General features: G+C 48.2%; 1 protein-coding gene across 4 annotated transcripts in view; it reads left to right on the top strand.

Annotated features, from left to right (window-relative positions):
* Positions 1-23,827, top strand: part of TBX4 (T-box 4) — an 81,052-nt gene that overhangs the window by 42,569 nt on the left and 14,656 nt on the right. For all 4 annotated transcript variants that reach the window (XM_025210088.1, XM_025210074.1, XM_025210092.1 and 1 more), the window contains 2 exons: positions 9,964-10,083; positions 13,301-13,448. In XM_025210088.1, coding sequence (XP_025065873.1) covers positions 9,964-10,083; positions 13,301-13,448 — 268 coding nt within the window. The remainder of the gene's footprint in view (positions 1-9,963; positions 10,084-13,300; positions 13,449-23,827) is intronic.

The following is a 23,827-nucleotide window of genomic DNA, read 5'->3' as shown; positions in this document are numbered from 1 at the left end:
GGTTGTTGCTTTTAAGGTCCTCTGAGGGTCTTTATGCTACGTATTGTACAGAAAATCTTTCAGCTAAGACAGACCCCAGCTTCGGTACGTGGAAACGTTGCAAACCACTATGTGATTTTTTTTTTTTTTTTTTTTTTTTTTTAGATTTAATTTTTTAATTCCAGTTGAGTTGAGCCAGTTTAAGGTCATGGAGGTTTGCACCCATTTAAATTCACACCTGAGGCTACGCTGGTGCAGCTTGCTCAGACGGACAACCCCTGAACGGCTGAGCTTGTTGAACGTCACCTGGGGGAAAGGGATGCCCATTTCTCATCCGATTTAAAGAATCCCTTAAGATGGTTTTGAAAAAGATCTCAGCTAAAAGCCGTCAGTTTTTCAAAAAAGCCAACCCACCTATTTAATACCCCAGGGTAGGTAGGGAATGCGAGCCCTCAATTCAGACTAAAGTGCCTCGTCCTAAATTCGGGGGTTTGCATTTCCACTGCGTGGGCGAGGCTCGTGCTCCCGACAGCCACCGCCGAAGGGGCAGAAGCTGGCTCCGCTGGCTTTTGGCTGTGTTGCTGCACATGTCACCAGCTCTGGCAGGGAACAAACAGCTCCTTGAACTCGGGAAAAGCCCGGGCAATGAAGGAAGAACCGAGTTTCATGTACTTTTATCTTCAAATGACAACAGTTGTTTGAAGTCTCTCCTTATAGTCTGCTAATGACTTGGGCTGTTGACTGTATTGCTGAAGCCTTTCCAGGCTACTTTGATGCAGCGCTCGTGCTAGTAACCCGTGGCAGTGCTAGCTAGGCAAGCTTGCAGAGAAACGATTTGATTAAGCAAAACCAAATAGGGCAGGTCTCCAGCACGTACGTGGCTTGTTAGCCTTCGCCTTGAAAGGCGGCACAGAAGCGCCAGGCTCCCTCAGACCGAACCAGTGAGAATCCAGCCCGTGTTGGGGACCAGTAGCAAGTCCTGTATGCAACTGGAGTATTTAACCCTACGGACTGAACCGATCCCTGCTCCTGCAGAGCGTGTCCCACGCCTGGAGCCCCACCAAGGATAGAGCCGGCTGCCTTATAAAGACCAAATTCGTCCCGACCCAGCCCAAAGCTCACTGCGATCACTCTCGTGCTACTTCTTTATAGGGTACCTTTGTACTTTGATATTTATGCTTCAGTAAACTTCGCTCGTCCATCCTCTGTTAGGCTTTGGACCTTTTATAACGGACCGTCGTAAATTTTTGAGCTGTCAGAGGGGAAAACCAAACCGGAGGCAAAGCATCTTATTGCAAGGAGTTTGTCCATCGTTTAATTTGCAGTGGGGCAAGGGGAGGAAATGATACTAGATCATGAAAGCCGCCTTGCCGCTAGCTCCGTTCTCAAGCGTATGAGAAACAAGGCTTTCTTTTAAAATCGGATGAGCTGGCCGGAAAAATTTAAATATAACCTCCCCCTGCCAGAATATAAAAATTCCCCTAACTGTCTGACCTTCTCATCATTAGGTCATGGTCTTGCCACCAGATAAATCTCTCCTATCTGTCCATAGACTGTGAGTTCAATGTTGCTTGTGTTAGTGACAGTGAATTTGGGGCTGAAAAATGAACTACTGATGAGAACTCCTGTTGAACCTGTATTGTTTGTTATTCTGAGGCAAGGATCTGGCATGGGCTAATCCAGCACTTCAAAGTTAACTGCTTTTACTTTGTATACAGAGCGTCATAGCGGAGTGGCGCGGGTGATAAGAGAAATAAGGGACTGGAGGGTTCGGCTACACTGGGAAAATGGGACCCTGTTGAAAAGCTCTTTGATCTCTTGAAAGTATTTTCTGAAAGCAAGAATCTATCAAAAAGGAAATACCACCACCAAAAAAAAAAAAAGAAAAAAAAAAGAAACAGCTGACATCCCCAGATCGGTATCAGTTTACCCCAGGGAATATTAGTTTGAAAAAGTTCTGTAAATCGATGGGAGACGTTTTATCAAAAGGGGGGGGAAAAAAAAAAAAGAAAATGTTGTTAAAACAGGAATTTTGCTCTTGATGCATCTGCCCTTGAGTTTTTCTTCTAAGCAGGTAATATTTTTCCAAAAATGGCCACATATAACGTAGGGCCGGATCCTCCTCGCGGTGGCAGCTCGGGCGTTTCTAAAGCACCTACCCATTCCCCTTCGCGTTTTCAGCAGCCTTTGAAAACCTGGGCCTGAACAAAAAGCCCCCAGGCAAATACTCTGAACTCTGCAGGTGACCCCCCTCCAGCTTTTAAGAGGCTAAGGCCAAGCTTTCCACATGCGATTGATTTTTGGCTTCCTCGAAATGAGCCTGTCCAGCCAGAGACGCATTTCACGCGCTTTGATTTTTTTTTTTTTTTTTTTTTTGGGGGAAGTCCTGAGTGCCAGCCATCTCAAAGCCAGTCCCTTTCGAGGGGGTCTCCAAATGGAGGGCTCTCGAATCACACGCTGCTTCTGACAACATTGGCCTTATTGAGAGTGTTTTGGAAAAGGAGACTCGGGCTTCCCAGTCCTTTTGGTGCTTCGGGTTATAAAAGGGCAGACTGAAATGTTTCATGATAACCGGCCCATCTTGTAAACCCACCCATCGGGTTATTAGGGCCTAATTGAAACCGCAGGGGAAGTCGGCAGTAAGGCAGTAAGGGTCGGGGTTTTGGTGGGCAAGGGAGGTAGACCTCACCTACAGGACTGAGGGCTCTTGCTTTCGTTTGGTTTTGTCTGGTCCTAAAGCGTGGTCTACCACGCCACCGTGCATCTTCCCCACTCAAGTGAGGGCGACGAGTAGCACAAAAGTGGTGAGAAAAGTTAGTCGTTTTTTGACTCTGTGAGAGGCCTGGTCTAAGAGCAAAGGGATGTGATGTGTAGAAGCCCGACACGTGATCCTGCCCGGGCCAAGCCTCGATCTCGAGGCCCTTGGCATGCAGGCAAGCCTTGGCTCATCGTGACGGGCACGTTGGGGTCCTCATGCCTGTAAACCCTCACTGGAGGCTGGGGCGCTGCAGCTGCTCCTCTCTGGTACCCAAGTCAGCTTGTTCCAAGGCCCCGTCTTCGAGATGGATTATTTTGTGGGTTAAGGCATGCCAGGGGTCCCTTCTTTGTCCTACCCAGGTTTTAATCCTGTACGCTGGTTAAGAAGCCTGCAAGGCTGGGAAGCCCCTGCCGTAGATGAGCCGGTTTCTCTCCTCCTTCTCAGTCTTCTGCAAAACCAACCCGCCAACTCAAGGTTTTTTTCCTGAGCATTAGAAGTATTGGCTCCATGTCACCGCCTGATGCATGGCGAGGGGGCCTGGATGGTAGGAGAATAAATAAATAGAAGACGCTTATTCTAACAGTTCATTTTAAAACAATTTGTAAATAGCAAGTAGAGATAAAATGTGCATAGCATAAACTGAGCTCGGCCATGACTGCATCATTATCAGAGCGAATCTTTCACTGGCACATCATCTTTGAAGCTTGGGCGGGCTACGAAATGTTGCCGCTTGTTTATTTTCCTTGCTTTCCCTGCCGTTGTTACATCTCATCTGTATGGTACCCTGGCGGGGGGCGGATTTAGCTGGGGCTGTACGGTTGCCCAGCGAGGCTGTTTGATGTGGGTCCGGCTTCCCACCTCCACCCCAGTCCTTATGCTCAGCTCCGACAAGCCGTGCCAACCATATTTTTCCGCCCTCCAGACCTCTCCAAAGAGCACTAGCCTGCAGATCACTTCCTGGCAGCGCTGATCAAGGTGCAGTATTTTAATTTAAGATCCTAGCTGTCAGACTTTGCCAAGGAAAAGACAGGACCTTACGGCATCACGGCTTTCACGGTGTCTTCCGCAGTGGATGCCTATGGCGTGTGAACATAAAGACCCATTTATCTTTTTACTACTAAGCCCTGCGAGAGCCGCAGTCAGTGCAAACAGAACTGTCTGCGCATCTACTCGTGCTGGGAAATTTGGGGGAGAAAACCAGGAATTTGCTTTTAAAATCTGTTGAAATCTAGGAAGGGTTTTGGAGGGGGTGGAGAGAGAGAGCAGTCAATATTGTGTCCGGAAGACCGCTGCTCGAGGCCCAGAGAGGACCTAAATATTTCCTGGTGGGGTCTGGGGTTTGGAAGGAGGGTGGTTGTCGGGGGTCAGCTGCAGGGTTTAGATGATTTGCTCCAGGCTTTTTGCTTGGGCCCAGGTCTAGGTATACACTATTGATAGGGCACTCATGTATGGTTGTCATTTTGGAAAACACCGTTTTGGAGCCACCCAAAATTCAATCCACCCTTCAGCTTAAGGTGAGGAGCCAGTCTGTGTCGGTGGGGGCCGGACAGCTTGGATCAGGCCCGGAGCGGGATGCATAGCAAGCGCTGACCGGAGGGTTACGTCCACCCCCGATTTATTTTTAAAACAGTGCAAAGGGGGAACAAATTAGTCCTAGAAACCCTTGGCTCCTACAGCACCGGGCCTTTTTGTCTCCTGCCGTTTCCTCTGCCTCCGCCTGAGTCGACAGAGAGGAGGGGATGCGGGGCCAGAAAAACTCATAGAGAAAGGCAGGATGCATGCCTACAGAGCGGCGTGCAAGGGGGCTATCCTCCGTTCTCATCTGTCATCCCCGTGGCCCCACCGCTTGTTAGCGTCCTCCGTGATGGAGGGCGGCAGGGAAAAAAGGGACCAACACAATCGGGGGTCCTTGCAGCCATCCCTGCGCTCGGCAAATAGCACCTTCCCCTGCAGTAGCGGTCTCGTGGCTCACGGGAGGCAGATGAGACTCGCGAGCGCTGCAGAATCTGTCCATCTCGGCGTCTTCTGTAAGCAAACACAGGAGTTGGCGCCCGTTCCCCTCCTTACTCATCTCCTCCTTTTGTATCTCTGTCCTCCTGGGGGACGAGCAGCCCAGCATGAGGGGTTTCGGAGGAGCAGGAGCGTGGTGCACGCCAGGGACAGCTGGAAAGCTTCTGACGTGACAGTTTTCTCTGGGCCGAAGGAGTTGCTTTGCAGCGGCCGCGAAACGGCGCGTGCTGTCCTCCTACGCTCGCACGGCAAGATTTGGGATGCTGGAAGTCGCAGGGCCGTAGGCACGACACGCTGCTCGAGGCTGGGGCGGAAGCAGGAGGCAGAGCTGTCATCGGCCCGTGTAACGAGGACACCTGCCCAAGGTTGCACCAGGGCAGTAACTCGTCCTGAACGGGCAGCCCAGCAGCAAGGACGTTGGGGAATAGCTTTGCAAGAGGAAAGGGGAGAAAAGCAGCATTTTAGTTCCTCTCTTCCAGGTGTCATGATGCACGGGCACGAAGGGCAGCTGCTGGGCAATTCTTTCTTGGGAGACTTCTTCCCCGCCCCGTCCGCGCAACATTATAGAGCAAAAAAATCCTCGGTGGGTTGGAGCGATGTAGTTGATCTGAGCGTGGGACCGTGCAACCAGGAATGGCAGGTGTTAATCCCCGCTCGGATAGCGACTCAGTCTGCCACCGCAGGCAAATTATTACTTAGCAGCATTAATGCACCGCTGTTAATTTACCCTGCGCATAACCTCTGTGCCTCAGTTTCCCCATCTGGAAGGCAGGACTCATTTTACCTGCTCCCATCTCCAAAGCGGGTGCTCACGGGGCTAGTTAGTGGGTCTCGGCTGCAGCCTGACTTTGGAAAACCCTGCCAGCGATCCCGATTGTGCCCTGCTGAATTAGGCTTTTATTATAGTTTTCAAACTGCTAAGCGTTTTCTTGGTGCTAAGCACTATAGGACTATCGTATACTGTACGGGGGAAATGATAACGTGTCTAGCTCTTCATCCAGACCTCAGCCCCAACTGGATTGAACTTTCACAGAGGTGGAAAAGTGGTGGTCAGTTTGACACGCACGATGGTTGTGTGCTCGTCAGAGAGGACAGGAGCTGCGAGGCACGAGCCCAGCTCTTGCAAAGCCATTCCCAGCCCAGAAAATATCTTCTGAGAAAGCCTGTCCCTACGACTAGTCCCACCAGTCCGGATAAGCCTGCAGACGCCTGGATGCTTCCCAGGACTCGCATCCACTGGAGGCACTCTCCCCAGGAAGTGCACGGCTCGCACAGCCCTGCCGATGTGCTTTGTCTTCTCTTTCTAGAGCTGGACAGGCCAATAAAAGCCGGGACAAAAATATACAATATTCACGCTCGCTCGCTCTGGCTTTTGAATCAGCACTTTACGGCTGCATTTTTGGGGGCCCAGACCCTTGATTTGTCATGCATCTTCACTAAAAACAAACGACCCCTGTTTGTAGCATATTGCACAGAGCTATTTACTGAGCCAGACTTTGCCAAGAAGTTGAGAAATATGTTTTCATTAAGAAAAATTAATCTGACAAGTCCCTGGACAGCACATTAGTCGCATATCTTTTTAAGGCCAAAATGCAGCAGCTAATAATAATGATGAAATGTCTCTGCGTGGCCAAAATTACTAAATTCTACCCAATGCTTTCCTGGAAAAGGCTGCAGAGAGTTGGCAGATCCGATTGCATCTCAGGCTGTTGACTTGCTAAACGTAATGCGACCACTGCAAGATCCTGAGCAGTTTGCAAGTTAAGCAACACCTTCCATCAGATGCATGTTCCCATTTGTTATCTGCAAAGAATTTGAGCTGTATATATTATAGTAGTACTTTGCCTCTTTGTATTTATTTTAGAGGTCTATACTAAAGAACATTATAAACTCAGGCATGTCTACTCTATATGAACTCCATATGCTGAAGCTTAATTTTAAATGCCATTAAAAAAGCACTTAACATTTACTGTATATCAGTCCGGCTACTTTAGCAGCTTGGATGCAGCGCAGTACGCAAAATGATTGAAGGAAAAAGATGTTCAGAAGCTGCAGGTTATAAAAATCTCCGGTGTAGAAGTCTCTACTGGTGAGCTCAATAACTGTCAAACAATATTGATCGTATTTTTTTTAAATTACACCCCCCCCTTTCATTTATAAGTGTAATTTTAAAGGTCTGAAATTTAAAAAAAAATTTTTTTTTTTTAAGTCTTGGCATTCAGGTTGGATTCCTTGTACCATTTTTTTAAACGTGTGAATCGGGCTGTGTATTCGCAAATTGAAATGTCCTACTGTATTTATACAGGTGCTTACCTGTGCAAGGACAAGGTTAAGAGGAGTGCATAGTTTATGAATGAAAATCAAATATGGACATTGGTAAACCACCCCTTTTTAGTCCCAGCTAATTACATGGTAAACATCTGGGATTTATGCAGGGCGTGAAAAGAGTCAATTCAAATGAAGTTGAACAGGGCCCATTTTGTTGCCTTCTCCCCAAGCAGTTACAAAATGGTGGTGCAGACGACTCCTGCTCCCTTCACAGGCCGATACTGTTCAGCGATCACTACAGCGCGCCGCTTTCCTGACCCCAGATACAACCTTCCTCTGTATTAGCCGGAAGAAAATTGTTCGCGAAGGATAAGGAGCATGGAAGAAAAATGAGCTGAAGATATTGCTTCATCTTGGGGAGGGGGAGGACTCTCTTGGCTTGGCCAAATTTGTAACTGAGGCTAAAATCTGAATGAATTTCGAGGGAATTTTAATAGACGAATGACATCAAGATTCGGTCCCCTGTTGTTCATGCTGGGCACGGTCATTGCAGTCGCTCGTGGATAGAAGTGTTTTCATCTCGCCCTTTTGCTGATGAAAAGCAGATTTTGCAATGCGTTGATGCATTATGGATGTTTGTAGCTGTGGGTCACTTTGCTCAAACGACTTATTTTTGCGGGAGAAGGCGGTGGGTAGTAGCACAGAGCCAACAGAAAAGCTACTCGTAGGGTTTTAAGCTTCCTGATGCTGTAAACTCTTAGGGTTAAAAGACCAAGCAAGCCCTGAAACCAATGGAAAGACTCAATTAGATACTCAGGACTCAGAGTAGAGGTGCTATCTTTTATTAGACCAACCAGATTTTTGCAAAAAAAAATGCTTTAATTGCAAGCTTTCGGGCAAAAACACCCTTCCTCAGGCATAGGAGAAAAGATTGTGGAAGTTCTCCTGGGTAGAAATGAAAGTTCATATTTGAAAGGATTTCACAGAGGATAGATACTGGCACTGTAAGAGTTGCAAGATCAGGCGTGATCACTGTGCAAAATACGGTTTATCACTTTGGTTGGATTTTTTCCCCCCATTTGCTCTCAGTGCTGTTCCACGATGTAGCATGTTGAGGCGGGGGTCTCCGAAATCAGTGATGTGTTAAATGCATTTATAGCACCAGCTGAGGGCCCAGCCCCTGCCTGTGGAAATGGGCAGTGCCCATGGAAGTCCCCCTTTTGCTTTATTTTAGTAGTGGAGGGGGAATTACTTGGTGTGCAAGCTCTGGGCTGGATCTCTGCATAGGGACGCATTTCATCCAGATGGCACTTGGGTGGTACACAGCGGGCACGTCTACACGAGATGCTCGCTGTCCACAGGGAGACGCAGCTCCTTACACCAGTAGACAACTTAACCACCTCTCATTTTTTTGCAGATCCCCCTTTTTTAATTAAAAAGATTTTCAATTTTGCAGGTTGGGAAGGTAGGGGCCGGTTTCATGGATGCCAGGAACCTGTGAATGGGAAAGTTGTGCCCCGGCACATGCTTTGCTTATTTTAAAAGCTCATTAAGTTGCATTTGTTATTTTTCCCCGCTGACTCCTGGCAGGTTAAACCCTTTCCCCAGTCCATCAGAGCGCAGTTCAGCCTCTCCGGGGCTCCCGGCCAGCGTTAGGCGAACGCAATGACTGCTGGAGCCCCGCTGGGAGATAGGAGATGGGAACCCCTTCCCCACTGCTTTTTGGCTACACTTTTCTGAGCCGGTCCATCTGGCTCTTCCTCCATGGTTCGTAAGGCAGATACTGTGTGCAGAGGGGCTCACCTAGGTTGTTTAAAAAAGATGAATTTCGCCCTATTCACCGGCCGCGCTCCTGAATAAGAAGTGCTATAAGGTCTTCTTGTAAACTTGTCAGCTGCAGCGAACGCCCCAGTGGCACACTTACTAGGGATCAGCTTCCCATACAAGTGCAACAGGTGTAGGAAACCACACATTTCTGTGCCTTGTTGACGTACAGCATGGGAACCCGCCAGAAGCAGTGTGACGATGCCTGTGGTTGAGTGGCAGTCCCAGTTAACCCAGTTAATCCGCTTCCAGCATGGGGAAGGGGGGCAGATAGCACGGGCTGAGCAGCATGGCACCTTTGCAGGTCTGGTACGTGTGTGACATAGACGTTCCCCAAGAGCATCCCCATTGCCTTGACTTTGGGCAAGAGACCTTTCTGCTGGGACTTCGTAGTGTTCGGTCATATTTAGTTCCTTTCAGCCCGTCGTCTTCTGTCTGTGTGGCCTCTGGCTGGAGGCTGATCGTTTCCTCGGCAAACCTGACCAGCTTTTAAAATCAGCGGGCACCCTCCCTTTAGGGAGGCAACATCCTCTTGGCAGCAGGTTACACCAGAGGCATCGTGTGCACCAGCTGAGGGCCCAGCCCCTGCCTAGGGCACGTCTCTTGCCCTGTAGAAATGGGCAGTGCCCTTTTGCTTTATTTTAGTAGTGGAGGGGGAATTACTTGGTGTGCAAGCTCTGGGCTGGATCTCTGCATAGGGATGCGTTGCATCCAGGTGGCACTTGGGTGGTACACAGCGGGCACGTCTACACGAGCCTAATAACACTGCACACTAACACATCACAGCATGGACAGTGCTAATATGCTCCTGGGCAGTATTATTAGGCGTATAACGTCACTAAAAAGGCATTTGCCGGCGCTACTGCACAGTAACTCTGGTTACTGCACATTTATTTAGTAGTCGGTTATACAAGTACTAACTAAATGCGCAGTAACCACCGTGCGTTAATGAACGTGTAGACATGCCCGGTCTTTCACAGATCTCCTGTACCAGATTGAATGTCACCCTTGGGCTTTTGCACGTTGTCAATGGCAATTCTGTTGGGTCTCCCCTCTCCTGCTCTCTTAGCTTATGCCGCGTTTCAACTCGCTTGCTAACATCTTCATCCTTTGCTTTTCCTAAGGAGGATGTTTCCTAGTTACAAGGTTAAAGTAACCGGGATGAACCCCAAAACCAAGTACATCCTGTTGATCGACATCGTCCCAGCTGACGATCATCGGTATAAATTCTGCGACAACAAATGGTAAGAGGATATTTGTACTTTTTTCACACCTGTGTCACTCAACGGTTTGCAATCAGCACTCAGGAAATAGCAACGCAGGACTGCACGCAGGGAGGAGAGCAGGTCCTAGCAGAGTCCTTAACTTGGTGCATGTAGATAGAATAGGGATTTGTGGGTGGAGGTTAAAGCTAGGCAGATTTAAAATGAGTGATGAGGGTGGTTAACTGTTGGAACAAACTACTGAGGGAAGTGGGGGATTTTCTGTCTCGGGGCTGTCTGAGACTGGATGCCTTTTCCAAGGAGGTGCTCTAGACAAATCCAACCTATTGAAACCCCATGGTCTGTGTTATATAGGAAGTCAGGCTAGATGATCTGAGGGTCCCTTTTGGCCTTAATATCTGAGTATGCATGAGGCCTTCCACTTGCGGTGGGCTGAGAGTCATCTGAATGCTGTTTTCTTTTTCCGAATGCTGTTTCACGCCATGGGAAGAGCTGCGTGTGGCCAGAGTAGGCGAATCTTCACTTCTCCAGCAGCTCTTCTTGGCTCCACGTACAGCAATGTAGAACTGGTTATTGTGGCCATTTGGGTTTACTTCTTTCAAGTGAAAATGTTTGTGGCCATCTCTGAGGCTTCGCTGTCTGTTGGAAATATGCATCTTCATCCTGCATGTACATATAAATACCCCGCACCACCCGGGAGCTTCCTCCGCGCCTGGTCCCTCCTCCTCCTGCCGCTTTGCAACCACGCGTGTGGCAGGGATGTGGCGCTTCCCGGGACAGGAGGGTCCCGCAGGATTTAATCCGCCACCCCCACATGTAAATTCACAGCACCCCTGAGGATGAATAGGGAACCTCACCTAAACAGGGAGGGCATTCAGAAATGTTGAAGACGAAGTGTTTTGTCCTCGTCTTTATTAATTGAAATATTTATTTCTTGCTCTTCCTGCAGATTGCCCCATTCTGTTTCCCCTCCGGCCCTGTCTCGCTGCCGGTGCAATTAGTCAGCATGAAGCCAGGCTTAATATTTTACTCTCCTGTCAGTGGGGAACTCATGCATTTTGGGTTTTCCCCCGTGGACTCAGACTAATAATATCTCCTTATTGCAAGCGTGCCCTGCTCTTCCCAGACCCCTCCCAGCCCTTTGTTAGGGAGCTTCATCTACTCTGCAAAGTGACTGAGGTGGGATTGGGATCAACCATGGGAAAAATCCCATTGATTTTGATGGGAGGGAGGGCAGCTGGCCCCTTCGTAGTGACACCCTACAAAAACGTAATGACTTACATGTCCCTTTTTGGGGATTGTTCTAGCTTTGGCTTGGTTTTTCCCCCCTCCTCCTTCTCTTTGAGCTAGCGCTTGTCTCTGGATTGCCTGTAGGATGGGAGTGGGATTTGCTGGGAACCATGCACAAACCATGGGCCATTTGGCACTTTAACCGTGAAGTCCTAGATGATGGATCATCACTAGCTCTGTTTAATTTAACTTTGGCCAGCACTAGAATTGTTTCCCCTTTTCATTTTATGGCTGCTGGAAAGTCTCTGCTGTTTTTGGTAATATTACTTTTATTAGTGTTTTATAGCACAAGAACAATACACAGTAATGGGGAGCGTTGCCATTACGTGATGTATTACAGCTCGATGGTAAATCTGTGCAAATTAATGGTGCTTTTGATGTGTGAGCAAAGGGGGCTGGCAGGAGAAACATGAGGGACAGGCCCATGTGCCAATGCACCGCCTCGTGTCGGGGCTGCCATCGCGGAGGGGCAGCAGCTGGTATTGCAGCCTTGGGGCTCCAGGCCTCTGCTAGGTTGCATCCGGCCCCAAGCTTGCTTTTTCCCCAAATATCTTCCTCTTCGCAAGAGTAGAGTCCCCAGGGTGGTAAGTTGGATCCCACCTCTCCGCTGGGTGGACTCGTGCTGTGTCTGCCTTGCTCTGCTCCCTCCAGATGGCAAAGACAGGATTTACTCCTTAGCCAGTCCTAATACGGCCGCCGCGCAGCATCACTCAGAGCCTGGTGCTGCGTATCTGGATAAAATCCTGCCCAGGTGATGACAGCTCTCCTCTGCTGCGGTCCATGAAAAATAAGAACAGTGGCCTCTGTGTTCCCCGCTCCCATTTTGCTTCATCTTATTCTGAGCCAGGAAGCAGCGGCAGCAAACGTAAAGCTCCCCTTGTGCAACTCCAAGTGGCCAACCGGCCCAGATCCAGCCTGCGCTAGAAGGCAGACTGTAGGTCAGGGCTAGCAGGATGGGTATGAGGTTCAACGAGGCATTGCACTCGCATACTGATTGCGCTAGCATACTGATACACCGAGGCATTGCACTCGCATACTGATTGCGCTAGCATACTGATACACCGAGGCATTGCACTCGCCTACTGATTGCGCTCGCATACTGATACACCGAGGCATTGCACTCGCCTACTGATTGCACTCGCATACTGATACACCGAGGCATTGCACTCGCCTACTGATTGCACTCGCATACTGATACACCGAGGCATTGCACTCGCCTACTGATTGCACTCGCATACTGATACACCGAGGCATTGCACTCGCCTACTGATTGCACTCGCATACTGATACACCGAGGCATTGCACTCGCCTACTGATTGCACTCGCATACTGATACACTGAGGCATTGCACTCGCATACTGATACAATGAGGCAATTGCACTCGCATACCAATACGAGGCAATTGCACTAGCACACTGATACACCGAGGCATTGCACTCGCCTACTGATTGCACTAGCATACTGATACACCGAGGCATTGCACTCGCATACTGATACGAGGCAATTGCACTCACATACTGATTGCGCTAGCATACTGATACACCGAGGCATTGCACTAGCATACTGATTGCACTAGCATACCAATACGAGGCAATTGCACTAGCATACTGATACACCGAGGCATTGCACTAGCATACTGATTGCACTAGCATACTGATACACCGAGGTATTGCACTAGCATACTGATACGCCGAGGTATTGCACTAGCATACTGATACGCCGAGGCATTGCACTAGCATACTGATTGCACTAGCATACTGATACACCGAGGCATTGCACTAGCATACTGATTGCACTAGCATAGCAATACAACGAGGCAATTGCACTAGCATACCGATAGAACAAGGCAATCGCACTCGCATACTGATTGCACTAGCATAGCGATATGCCGAGGCAATTGCACTAGCATCTGCCAGGTTGACACAATCCCTAACTGCTTTGTTCGCAGGATGGTGGCTGGAAAGGCGGAGCCTGCAATGCCCGGACGGCTGTACGTTCACCCGGACTCGCCCGCCACGGGAGCTCACTGGATGCGGCAGCTGGTGTCATTTCAGAAGCTGAAGCTGACTAATAATCACCTTGATCCCTTTGGACATGTAAGAGAGAAGTTCTGGGAATGCTGTGGGTAGAGGTGGATGCAAGCTCTTGAGTTTGCTACTGGGTTTGAGTTTTCCCAACATTCAAGAGAGCTAGGTGATGCTCTAATCAGTCTGGTGACCACAGAAATATTTATTTTTTTCTACGATTGCAACGGAGAACAGGCGCGTGTGATGTGCCAGCATGAAGCACCCACCATTGAATGCTTCCGTGCTCTTCGCTGGCCGCTTGCACCGCGGTGCCTGGCTTGCTGAGTTACTCGCACGCGTGGTACCGCCTGCCTTTTATTCGGGGCGGTGGAAGTCAGCAGTTTCAGATTTTTCAGGGAAGCCTTTGATGCACCCAGTATGTCGAGTGCACAGAAACAGGTTGCATAAGCTCATTATTTTCCAAGCTGGCTTTGACTGCCCTATAAAAGATGGAGGATTTTATTTGGAAAATCTTAATTCATATGTATTGCAGATGTAGGGCTGGGAAGTACGCAGTTATCTACCATAATATATTTAATAGCCTAGAACATGGGCCTTTCCAGACCGCCAGCCAAATGAATGCTTATATAATGCGTGTGTAAAAGCATAGTGACCTGTCCAGTTTTCTCCATTTATATTGAATGAGATGTGCAGGTTGGCGGGAGGAAGCAAAGGTAGATTTGTAGACTTCTTTTGATTGTAGTGGCCTCAAGCGGTGTTACCCGTACAGGTAAGAGAACATGGTTTTTTGTAATACTCTTATGATTTTCAGTCAGGGGTGCATGGATCAGCCCCGCTCAACATGAGCGTGCAACAAACCTCTAACAGACGGATGGTCCTCCGGTGTAACCCGTGTGTGATTGTGGTGCTCTCCCACTGGGGCACCGATTAGTGATGCTGAAGGAGGCTCTGTCCTTCGTGCAGACGTCCAAGTAAAGAGTTTCCCAAAGCCCTCGGGCCTGTGTTGTTTTAGCAGGGACTAACAAAGCCTTTTGTGACACTGTACTGCACTTTCTCCAGACTGCGTGGAGCAGACAGAGGTGCTGAGGGCAGGCCGTGCATGGGGGGAAGAGTATAAAAGTCAAACAGAAACAGAGCAACGTCCTTATAAAGGCAGAACAGGCAAAGCAGTTGCCATGAGAGAGATTGAGGCATCTCCAAAAAACTATTGCCCAGAGCCAGGCCTTTTGCTGCATTTTGCGATTTTTCTGCAAATTCCAAGTGTTTCATTTTAAAATGATCTTCAGGTCTCTAAAGTTCAATGTTGCAAAGACCCAGCCATCATAATGTGATGCTTTGATAACCCAGCTTTGCAGAAAACTGGCAGGCAGAGTTGGGACCTGACCCCCTTCTCCAACCTATTGACCCCAATGAAATGTGTGTGAACTTCAAAGCCTCATCAGGACCATTTAAATGCTTATGTTATTAAGCACAGGCAATCTCTCCTCTCCCCTCCTCTCTCCTTCAGGGGGAAGAAAAAATACACCAAGGAAATTAAATGCAAACTACATTAAAGAACGCACAGCTAAAAACTCTGTCGAGTGACACGTTACGGTCTCGGCAGCACTTGCAAACTTAATTGCTTTGTACGTCGAGTTTTGTCTCCGGTTCTGCCTCCCTGCCCTCTCAGCTTAACTGCGTCGCTTAATATATTGCTGTTTATGTTGCAAAACGTGGACCGTATAACGGACAGGAAGTTCAAGGTGGCCGTAAAGCAAACAGGACGTGCAGTGTTGGTGCTGGATCCTTCAGCATTTGCTTTTCCTGACTTCTGTCATTTTTGAACCGTGCAGTTTTAACACTGTGTTTTAACAGGGGAGGCTTCCTTTTGCATTAATATTGAACACCTCCCTCTTAGCGCTCCATTTACACCCGCTGGACTACATCTGTAGCTGCCGGGCACGTGAATAATGCCATCGACTCCAGCTGCGATTGGCACCTGCGGAGGATCTGCCAGCCAGGATCGCTTTTTTTCCTGCTGTAGCCCAGTCTTGAGAGAGAGGAAAAAGTCTGGGGTTAAATTTCAAAAACATCCGAGTCCCAACAGGACTTAGGCACTTAAGACCCCAAATTGCTTTTGAAAATGGGATTTAAGTGCCTCTGAACATTGTACTCTTAGGCTCCAAACCAACAGGTTGCTTTGGAGGCTATTTTGTTTTTGGATGTGGTCCTGCGGGAAGCCGGGACGATGACCATGGGTGAGTCAGCCTCTCGTAATAATGCAGGAAACCAAGAGAAGAATTTGCTCCTCGGGGCATCTGTTGCTGTCCCGCTGGTGCCAGCTCCCCCGTGAGCGCTCGGGTTTTGCATGGGCTGGTCCCGTGCCCAGCACCAGGGAGACGTTGCCCCTGCCTGGGGCCTCTGCCTGTTATTGCGACGTAGCTCTTCACCTATTAATCAGCACAGCTTTTGATTTCTAGGGATTGCTTTCAGATGATTTGCAAACTTGGAAGCTGGGCCGGGCCGCACGCTGCTTGCTCACCTGCTTGCCCCGCTCCATTCGGCTTCTCTGCCATTTCCTTTTGTCTTTGATGTCCAAAAATGTCAGCACTCCCGCGAGCCATTTCCTTGCGCCCCAGGTATTTTCTTTCTCGGTGACCCAGAAAGAGGGTTTGCCCTCTGCCCCCACTGGCACGTCGGCTAGCGCTTGCAGGCATTGCTGTGGCCCGTTCCACCAAACCTGAGCAATGCTGAGCGCGAACGGTGAATTATCCGCACGGCAGCCCATGATTTGCAGCAGAATATTATTTACCGTCCGGCTCCTGTGCCCTGGCCTAGCTGCGGCTTTTTGATGCGTGCTAGTGATCCCTTTCTAACCTGTGCCCTGCTGTAGTGCGCACAACTCCGCTAGGCTCTTTGCAGACAGATAACGTTGCTGATGGGTGGAGGACGGGGAAGAGTTACTGCAAAATACCATGAACTCTCCCACACCAACGCTACACGCTGCGTTTCGGCAGCGACGTCTGCCGGCAGACACAGCGGTTGAAAAACCGTACTTCCAGCTCCCTTGTCTATTCACCCAGCACTTAACAGTTTGATTTTTCTGCAGGCTCAGAGCAGGTACGGCATTATATTGCTCTCCTAAGCATGTGCTAGCAGTACTTAATGTTACGGAGCAGAAACTTGGGAAGCACGGACACTTGGTTGAGCTCTCTCCTCCCATCCCTGACGTCCCTTTGTAATTGTTTAAGACTGAAAACCTTCCGGCTGGTGCTGAGCCGTTCGTGGATTGAAGGCCTTCGCAGTTTAAAATCCACCACTGTCACTTGACTGAATGTTTAAAATCAGGTCCTTTTTAAAACATTTTTTTACTGGCCAATTTTCTATTCTCATTCGATTGTCTCGGAAGAAAGCGTCTGCACGAGAACGAGGTCCCCATTTAAGTGAACCCAGTGGACACCCTCACTTCTTTTTAAGCGCGGTTGGTGCCAGCCAAGCTGGCCCTGAATCGCAAGCAATTGAAGCTCATCCAAAATAACCCGAGTGAAGTGTCCACACTTTAGCATCATTTAGCCTGTTGCTAAACCGGGGCAGAGTTTCCCTGCAGACGGGGTTCAGACAACTGGCCGGGGGAGAGGAGAAAACAGACCTGAGCGTAGGTGTTAAGTGAATGCGCCTTAATTATTCCCACCGGCCTTTTCCCGGCGTGCTGGCTCTTTGGGTGCTGCCATATTTATTGGAGGAGGAGGGAGGAGGCAGGCGGGGGTGCCTGGCAGAGCCCTTGTTGGGGTCCGTAGGGGAGGAGGTTTCTGCATTTAGCCGTTTACGGGAGGAGGCGGCTAATGTTTGTCCCTGGAGTTTGCAAGCGGCTCGCAGTCCCTGCGACAATCAGCTCTAAAGAAGCTGATCGGATCCCGGAGAAATGATTTTAAGCCGCTTATGCTTAAAAGTAAAAGCCCTCCCCTTAGTTTGCGTCGTTCAACATCTTTACATGCCCAGGCGGACAGAAGCCCTGATTTACGCAGGTGTGCTGAGCCTGGTTCGTGATATAACAAGCTAATGATGGAGAAAGATTTGGGGCTTGACTTTCTAATGCCGTGTAAATGATTGGTAGTAATGTAACGTTACTCTGGAAGGGGAAAATATTTTCTAAACGTAGGCAGAGGCCATACGCTGTCAGGACAGCAATGTATCCATGTCAGCTACCAGATTTATTCAGCCTGGGATGACATGCTCGCTCCAGACAAAAATATGAGAATTGCTCCTTCAGAGCACTGATCGGGGGGGATCACTTAATAAATTCAGTGCGTCGCATCTGTAATCTCCTGGCAGATCTTGAGCAATATAGAGCGGTGTTTAAAATATGTTATTCGTATTTCTTTCACAAGCTTAGTTCAGGAACAGTACCCATTACTTATTAATGCACCTATTAATTCTGTAGTGATAGGTATTCGTGCATGCGTGTGCGTCTGCGTCTGTGCATGTGCGTGTGTGCATGTGCGTGTGTGCATGTGTGCGTCTGTGCGTGTGTGCGTCTTTGAGAGGGTGCTAACAGCGTGTATTACAGAGGCATCTTTTACAGGATCTGATCGAAGCCTGTTGAAGGCAATGGCCAGATGCTCATTGATTTGCAGCAGACCTTAGCTCGGGCCCAGGGCGAATGAATCTGTTTCTCTGCGGAGAGAGATGCTGCTTTACCCAGACCGAGAGTTCCCCTTTGGCAGAGCCTCGACTTCCTCTCCATCGTAATCGGCTTCTGCCTGTATGGAGACAGACGCTACAGGAAGATTAAGAATAAAAGTAGAGGTAGACGGTCACACGTGCTGGTGGCTTGCAGCCCTTTCAGTCCTGTCACTGCACCATCGCCTGTCTTTACACGTGTTTTGTTGTGCAAGAAGGAAGCTGTCGCAGTGTGAGGTTGTGGGGCACCTCGGCGAGCCGTTCGCTGCGTTTAGGGAGTGAACGAATGCCCTGTTCCTCTTGGTTTGAATGGTCTTGCTTCGGCTTGGTTCTGATGTCTACCTGCGGGTCTCGCTCCCCACCACACGCTTTGCGTTGAATTAGCGCTGCAAGGCTTTATTTATTTATTCCCTCTCATTTTTTTTCTATTAATTTTATTGTTGAATGTTTCTATTTTTGCTGCCTGGAGCCCTTGGGTCATTGGATCGTGTCGCTGCCCTATTAATCTTCAGGAGCCCGACATCTTATGTAGGCAGATAACGTTTGCAGTGCCTTTGCTTATATTATGACTCGTGGTCAGAAGACGTTTTCTAGCCAGGGCTTGGTATGTGAATTTATGGGGGTGCCTTACCAGCCCCCTCCACGTGGCCCTTTGCAGAGAAACGGCCTGTGCGCGCACCGGTCAGGAGTTTTTTAGGCCCGTTGGCAAGGACGTGAAGACTGTTGACCAAGACCAGTGCTTCGAGGGTACAGCGCCACAGGTTTCCGTGGCCTTAAAACCACTTTCATCGCTGCTGTCTTCCACGCGCCTTAGTAAGAGGGACTGTTTTCTTCGGTAACACAGTGCAGGCCTCCCGTGTTAATGGGTTCATTCCCCTTGTTTCAGTGCTGTGCACACTGAGTCTGGACGCCCGTCCCAGTCTTTTGAGGTCCTTATAGGGTCTGGGTCTGTCCGCAGACTAGCTGCATTGAGGGAGTTTTATTTTGGACCATCCTTTCTAGGAAGCATAACTGATCTGATCGTGGGGGCGCGCCACGGGCCGAGTAGAAGGGTTGGCGCAACCTTTTCCATTGTCCGCCTTGTTCGTGTGCAAAGGAGCCGAGTTGTGTCCCGCCGAGGTGAGCGGATCATCCGCTCCACGTGTAACACGTGGCTCCTCGCGAGGTTCCTTCTCGGGGACGCACAAGATCTTCGCGGCGTTACATCTTTCAGGTCTTGCATCTTTGTGTTAGATCAGCCAGAGGAAATGTAGTTACTTTAAACCTAACCCTGAAGACCTCATGCGGTCTGCAATGGGCAACTGGCCTGAATGTAGATGAGTAAAGATGTCGGGGTTTGCAAACAAGTGTAAGAAAAAATCAAGGAGCAGGAGCAGGTTTATGGGGGTGGGGGCTCAGCATGCGGTCTGTTCATTGCCATCGTGAAAACCAGACTTGTTGGGGAATTTAAGGTCTCCCACCCCCTTTTTCCGCCTCATATTTTGGGTACTTTACTCAGTTTTCCTTCAACAACAAGCCCATGGACTTCCATGGACATTGGATGGCAGAAGGACTGGGTAAACACCGACTTGGCCTTTGGGGTTAGCCGACTGGAAGGAGCAGCTTGTCTGCTCTCCTGTTGAATCTTTCCCTGGGAAAAGGCTTTGAGACTTGGGTTTGGCAGAGGAGAAAGCTTCAAGGATTTAGGCCCCCGCCATCACTGCAACGAGGGCTCCGCTCTCTGAGCCCGTAAGACCTGTATCCTGGAGCGCATGTTTCCCCAGCTGAGCCGTCAAGAAGGACTCGGGAAGAGCTGAACGAAAGAAAACAGGGGACTGTTGAGGGAGCACATTTAAGGAGTAAAGCAGGTGCTTCTTTTTTTGTTCATAGCACTTAAAACAAGGGTGATCCGAGCTGCTGCAGTAATAATCCCCCACGCAGCCACGCAGGCTGGGCAGGCTCAGATTGGGAGATGAGCGGTCAGCTGAAACCGGTATGACAAGGAGTGGGATTGCAAGCTGGTTTAGTTCATTTTAGGGAGGTTTCAGAAAATCAAAAAAAAAGACCAGAACGTAGTGTTTTCATCATTGGACCGTTTGCTTCGGCCTGATTCAGACCTGCACTTCTCCCGAGCAGGATGGCTCTTCATTCCCAATGGCTCTCACTTTAACTACAGCTCTTTCTTTTTTCTGAATGGCACAGCGGGGCGTCCTGGGGGGGCTCCTGGCTTCGCCCTGGGATATCTCATGTCCTGAGTGATTCCAGAGGGCCCGCCCGGCTCGCCGTGCCATGCTGAATCAGGTGCTATAAAAGCCGAAGGAGATAAGCTGCACTAGTAGCCGCTACTAAGGATAGGACTGAAGCAAGCAGCTCCAGAGCCTGATACTCTGGAGCTGATCCCCTTTGGTCGCTGCTCAGATAAACACTAGCAAGGTCACTTAGATGTGCAGCATCCAGCAAATGCCCAATCTGATCTCTATGCCTAAAACACAGGCATGGATTCATTTAATATCAGCATTTTTATTTTTATTTTTTTTAAGTATTCAAGCTTTCTCAGGTGTATGCAGCCCCATCCAGCCAAAGGATGGGTCTCAGCCTTTGGCCTAAGTTGAAGTCTGTCACCCAGACTGACCCCCGTTACTTGACTTGCAAAACGGGGTGACCACCCACTTCTGACCAGCTGCTGGGGCAAGCGATAGTCTGTCTGTCCGTCCCCTCATGCTGGGAAGGAGAAGCATACCAGTAAATCCCAGCCGTCCTCAGATTATGCCGAGTTCGGCATGGAGCTGTGGGCCAGCTTTTTGCGAGCCGTGCTCTACATTTATTGGATGACGCTGGTTGTAACCACAAGGACACTGGTTGTCTTTATGCATAAATGATCAGGGTTTGTGTGTTTTTTATTCTTGCTGTTATTATTATACCCCCGGCACAGGTCCAAGAGCAGGAGTGGACAGAACTTTTCAAGAGCGGGCCCCTGCTTGGCTTTAATGCTCTTGCAGTTTAAAAAGAATAGACGGAAGAAAGAGGCAGGAGATATATTAAAACGAAGGATTTTTTACATTAGTTATGCAGTCCCCCGGGAGCAACCATAAAATTATGTGACTTTTTCGTAACCATTTCGTATTCAATGTAAAGAGGGTTGCTACCATGACAACTTCTGCATCATACGATATACGATACCGCAGAGAAACAGCAAGTGCTCTTAAATCAAGCCCCCAAATTTCATGTGAAAATGAATACATTTTACAATGATTTCAGGGAATGTTTGCATTACAGCGTGCAGGCCGCATGGAGCAAATACTTGCAACAATCGATGGTAAAGGGAGAGGTTCGCCTACAGGAAAGGAAAGGAGCAAATGCCACTACTCGGTTTTTGCCATGTGTTGCTAGCTGGGCAATGCAAGAAACAGATCAATTAGGCCAAGTTAAAGCTTAAATTCCAGCTGTTACCCATGTGCTCGGTGCAGAGAAGAAAAAAAAAGACAGTGGCTTAAGCGCATATTTGAGTTAAGCGTGGAAATGTCTCTCTCATGAATTCCTGTCTGCATGGAGACTGTAAATTTGATGCAACTCTTGATACAGATGCATGTGTCAGACGCCCATTTCAGCACGTAGCTACAGGCATTGGCAGGAGATGATGATGTAGCAGCATCAGCATGGGCTGGGGCTCTCGCTCTTTCACAGACACGTGCGCACGCACACCCACACACACAAGCTCCTTCACACAGGTGCATTCATTCTCTCTCTGTATGCATCTCTCTAGATTTATATATATATGTGTGTGTGTGTGTATGTGTGTACATGCATGTGTGTGTATATTTGTGTATGTGTACATATATGTATATATGTACGTGTGTACATATGTGTGTATACATGTGTATGTATATGTATGTGTACATGTGTGTATACGTATGTGTATGTATGTATATGTATGTGTACATGTGTGTATACGTATGTGTATGTGTGCATAGATGTGTATAAATATATGTGTGTATATATATGTATATAAATACACATACACGCATATGTGTATGTATTATATGTATGTGTATACACATACACACACAAATACACAGATATGTATACACACACATATACATACATAGATGTATTTATATACATCTATACACACACACATATATATGGGGGTGTGTGTATACATATCTGTGTATTTATACATGTATGCGTACATTTGTTTATATATGTGTGTATGAGTGTGTACACACACACACACACACACATAATATATATAGTGAGAGAGAATGAGTCGCTCGTGTGTCTGCCTGTGTGCGCACTCGTCTGTCACTGAGAATAGAGAGAGCTGTAATGATGATTTTCCTTTTTTCTGCTGTCACTGGAAGTCTGACTTTCCTGCTGTAGCCTATTCGTGGTTCTGTTCTTTTAACCACAGGAGACATCGGTTGGAAATTTGGTATATCAGCGCAACAAAATCTCTGGCATAAAAACCTTTGATTGACGAGGATAGCATGAGAGTTGTTAAGAGCAAGTCAGCCGTATCAACTGGCTGTGTGTACAGCGCTTCGGAAATGCTTGTAGAGGGAGCTGTTAGATCGTAGTATTGTGTAGTTACTGGAGAACGGTAAAGTAGTAAACACGAACGTCAACCGACTGGTTTTAGAGGGATCTGATTCCAAAGGGCAGGGTTAACTGCGTTCATGCTCCAGCCAGGCAATCGCTCATTTTACACTCCTGATCCTTTTCCAGTACCTTATAACTCAATATGAAGTACTCCTGGGAATTCTCTAGTCGCGCAGGATACCTTGTGATGCATGGTAACCTACTGGGTGATAGGTAATATATGTGATTATGGCCAGAGTTAAAAGTGAAAAGATTTATTTTTTTGCTGGTACGTGTGTGTGTGTGTGTGTGTGTGTGTGTATACATGTATATGTGTGTGAAAAGATTTATTGTTTTTGCTGGTACATATTTGTGTGTGCATACAAACACACACACACACACGTATATATATGTGTGTGTGTGTATATGTATAGATGTATATGTGTGTATGTATATACATACACATATACACATAGGTATATTTACCATGTATATGTATGGTATGTATATGTGTGTGTGTGTGTATGTACATATATAAAATGAATACATAGATACACACATATATACATATATCTGTGTATATATGTACATACACACACGCACATATATACATACACATATACATACACACATATGTATATGTAATATATAGTGTGTGTGTGTGTGTATATACATACATGCGCGCACACACACACACCCACACACATACATACATATATGTGTGCGTGTGTTCATTTTAGCATCGATTGCTTGGCCAAAACAAACGGCAGTTTTTCCCAGTGGAAAATGATCCTTTTCCCACAAAAAGCTGCTCCCCCGCTCCACCACCACGGAAGCAGTACGTTTCCCTCCTGTGCTGTTGGATCCTGTGCTTCTGCTCTCTGATGAAAGCTGCTCCCCATTCACGTCCGTGGACATCGACTAAATCAAGTTAACCTCAACACTCTGCATTTCTCATATATTAATCACAGCTCATGTTAAGCGATCGCTGGTCAACTTTGATCTGGCAAATCTCAAGCTGTTTCCTTTCATGGTTGCCGCACTGGAAGAAAACTGCACTGTCCGTTAAGCACTTAGCATTCACCTTGCAATATGCAGGCGCCCTTCCTGGAGCAGCTGTGACGTTCCAGATTTATGCAACAAGGGCAACAAATGCAAAGCCTAGGGCTGGCTCAGGCAGGAATGGAGTTTGCCCCCATGAAGCTCAGTTGGACAGTTCAGAAATGAGCTAT

The sequence above is a fragment of the Alligator sinensis genome, unplaced genomic scaffold (assembly GCF_000455745.1).
Source record: "Alligator sinensis unplaced genomic scaffold, ASM45574v1 scaffold118_1, whole genome shotgun sequence".
In the NCBI taxonomy this organism is placed as follows: Eukaryota; Metazoa; Chordata; order Crocodylia; family Alligatoridae; genus Alligator; species Alligator sinensis.
This window is presented reverse-complemented; position numbering and strand designations above follow the sequence as displayed.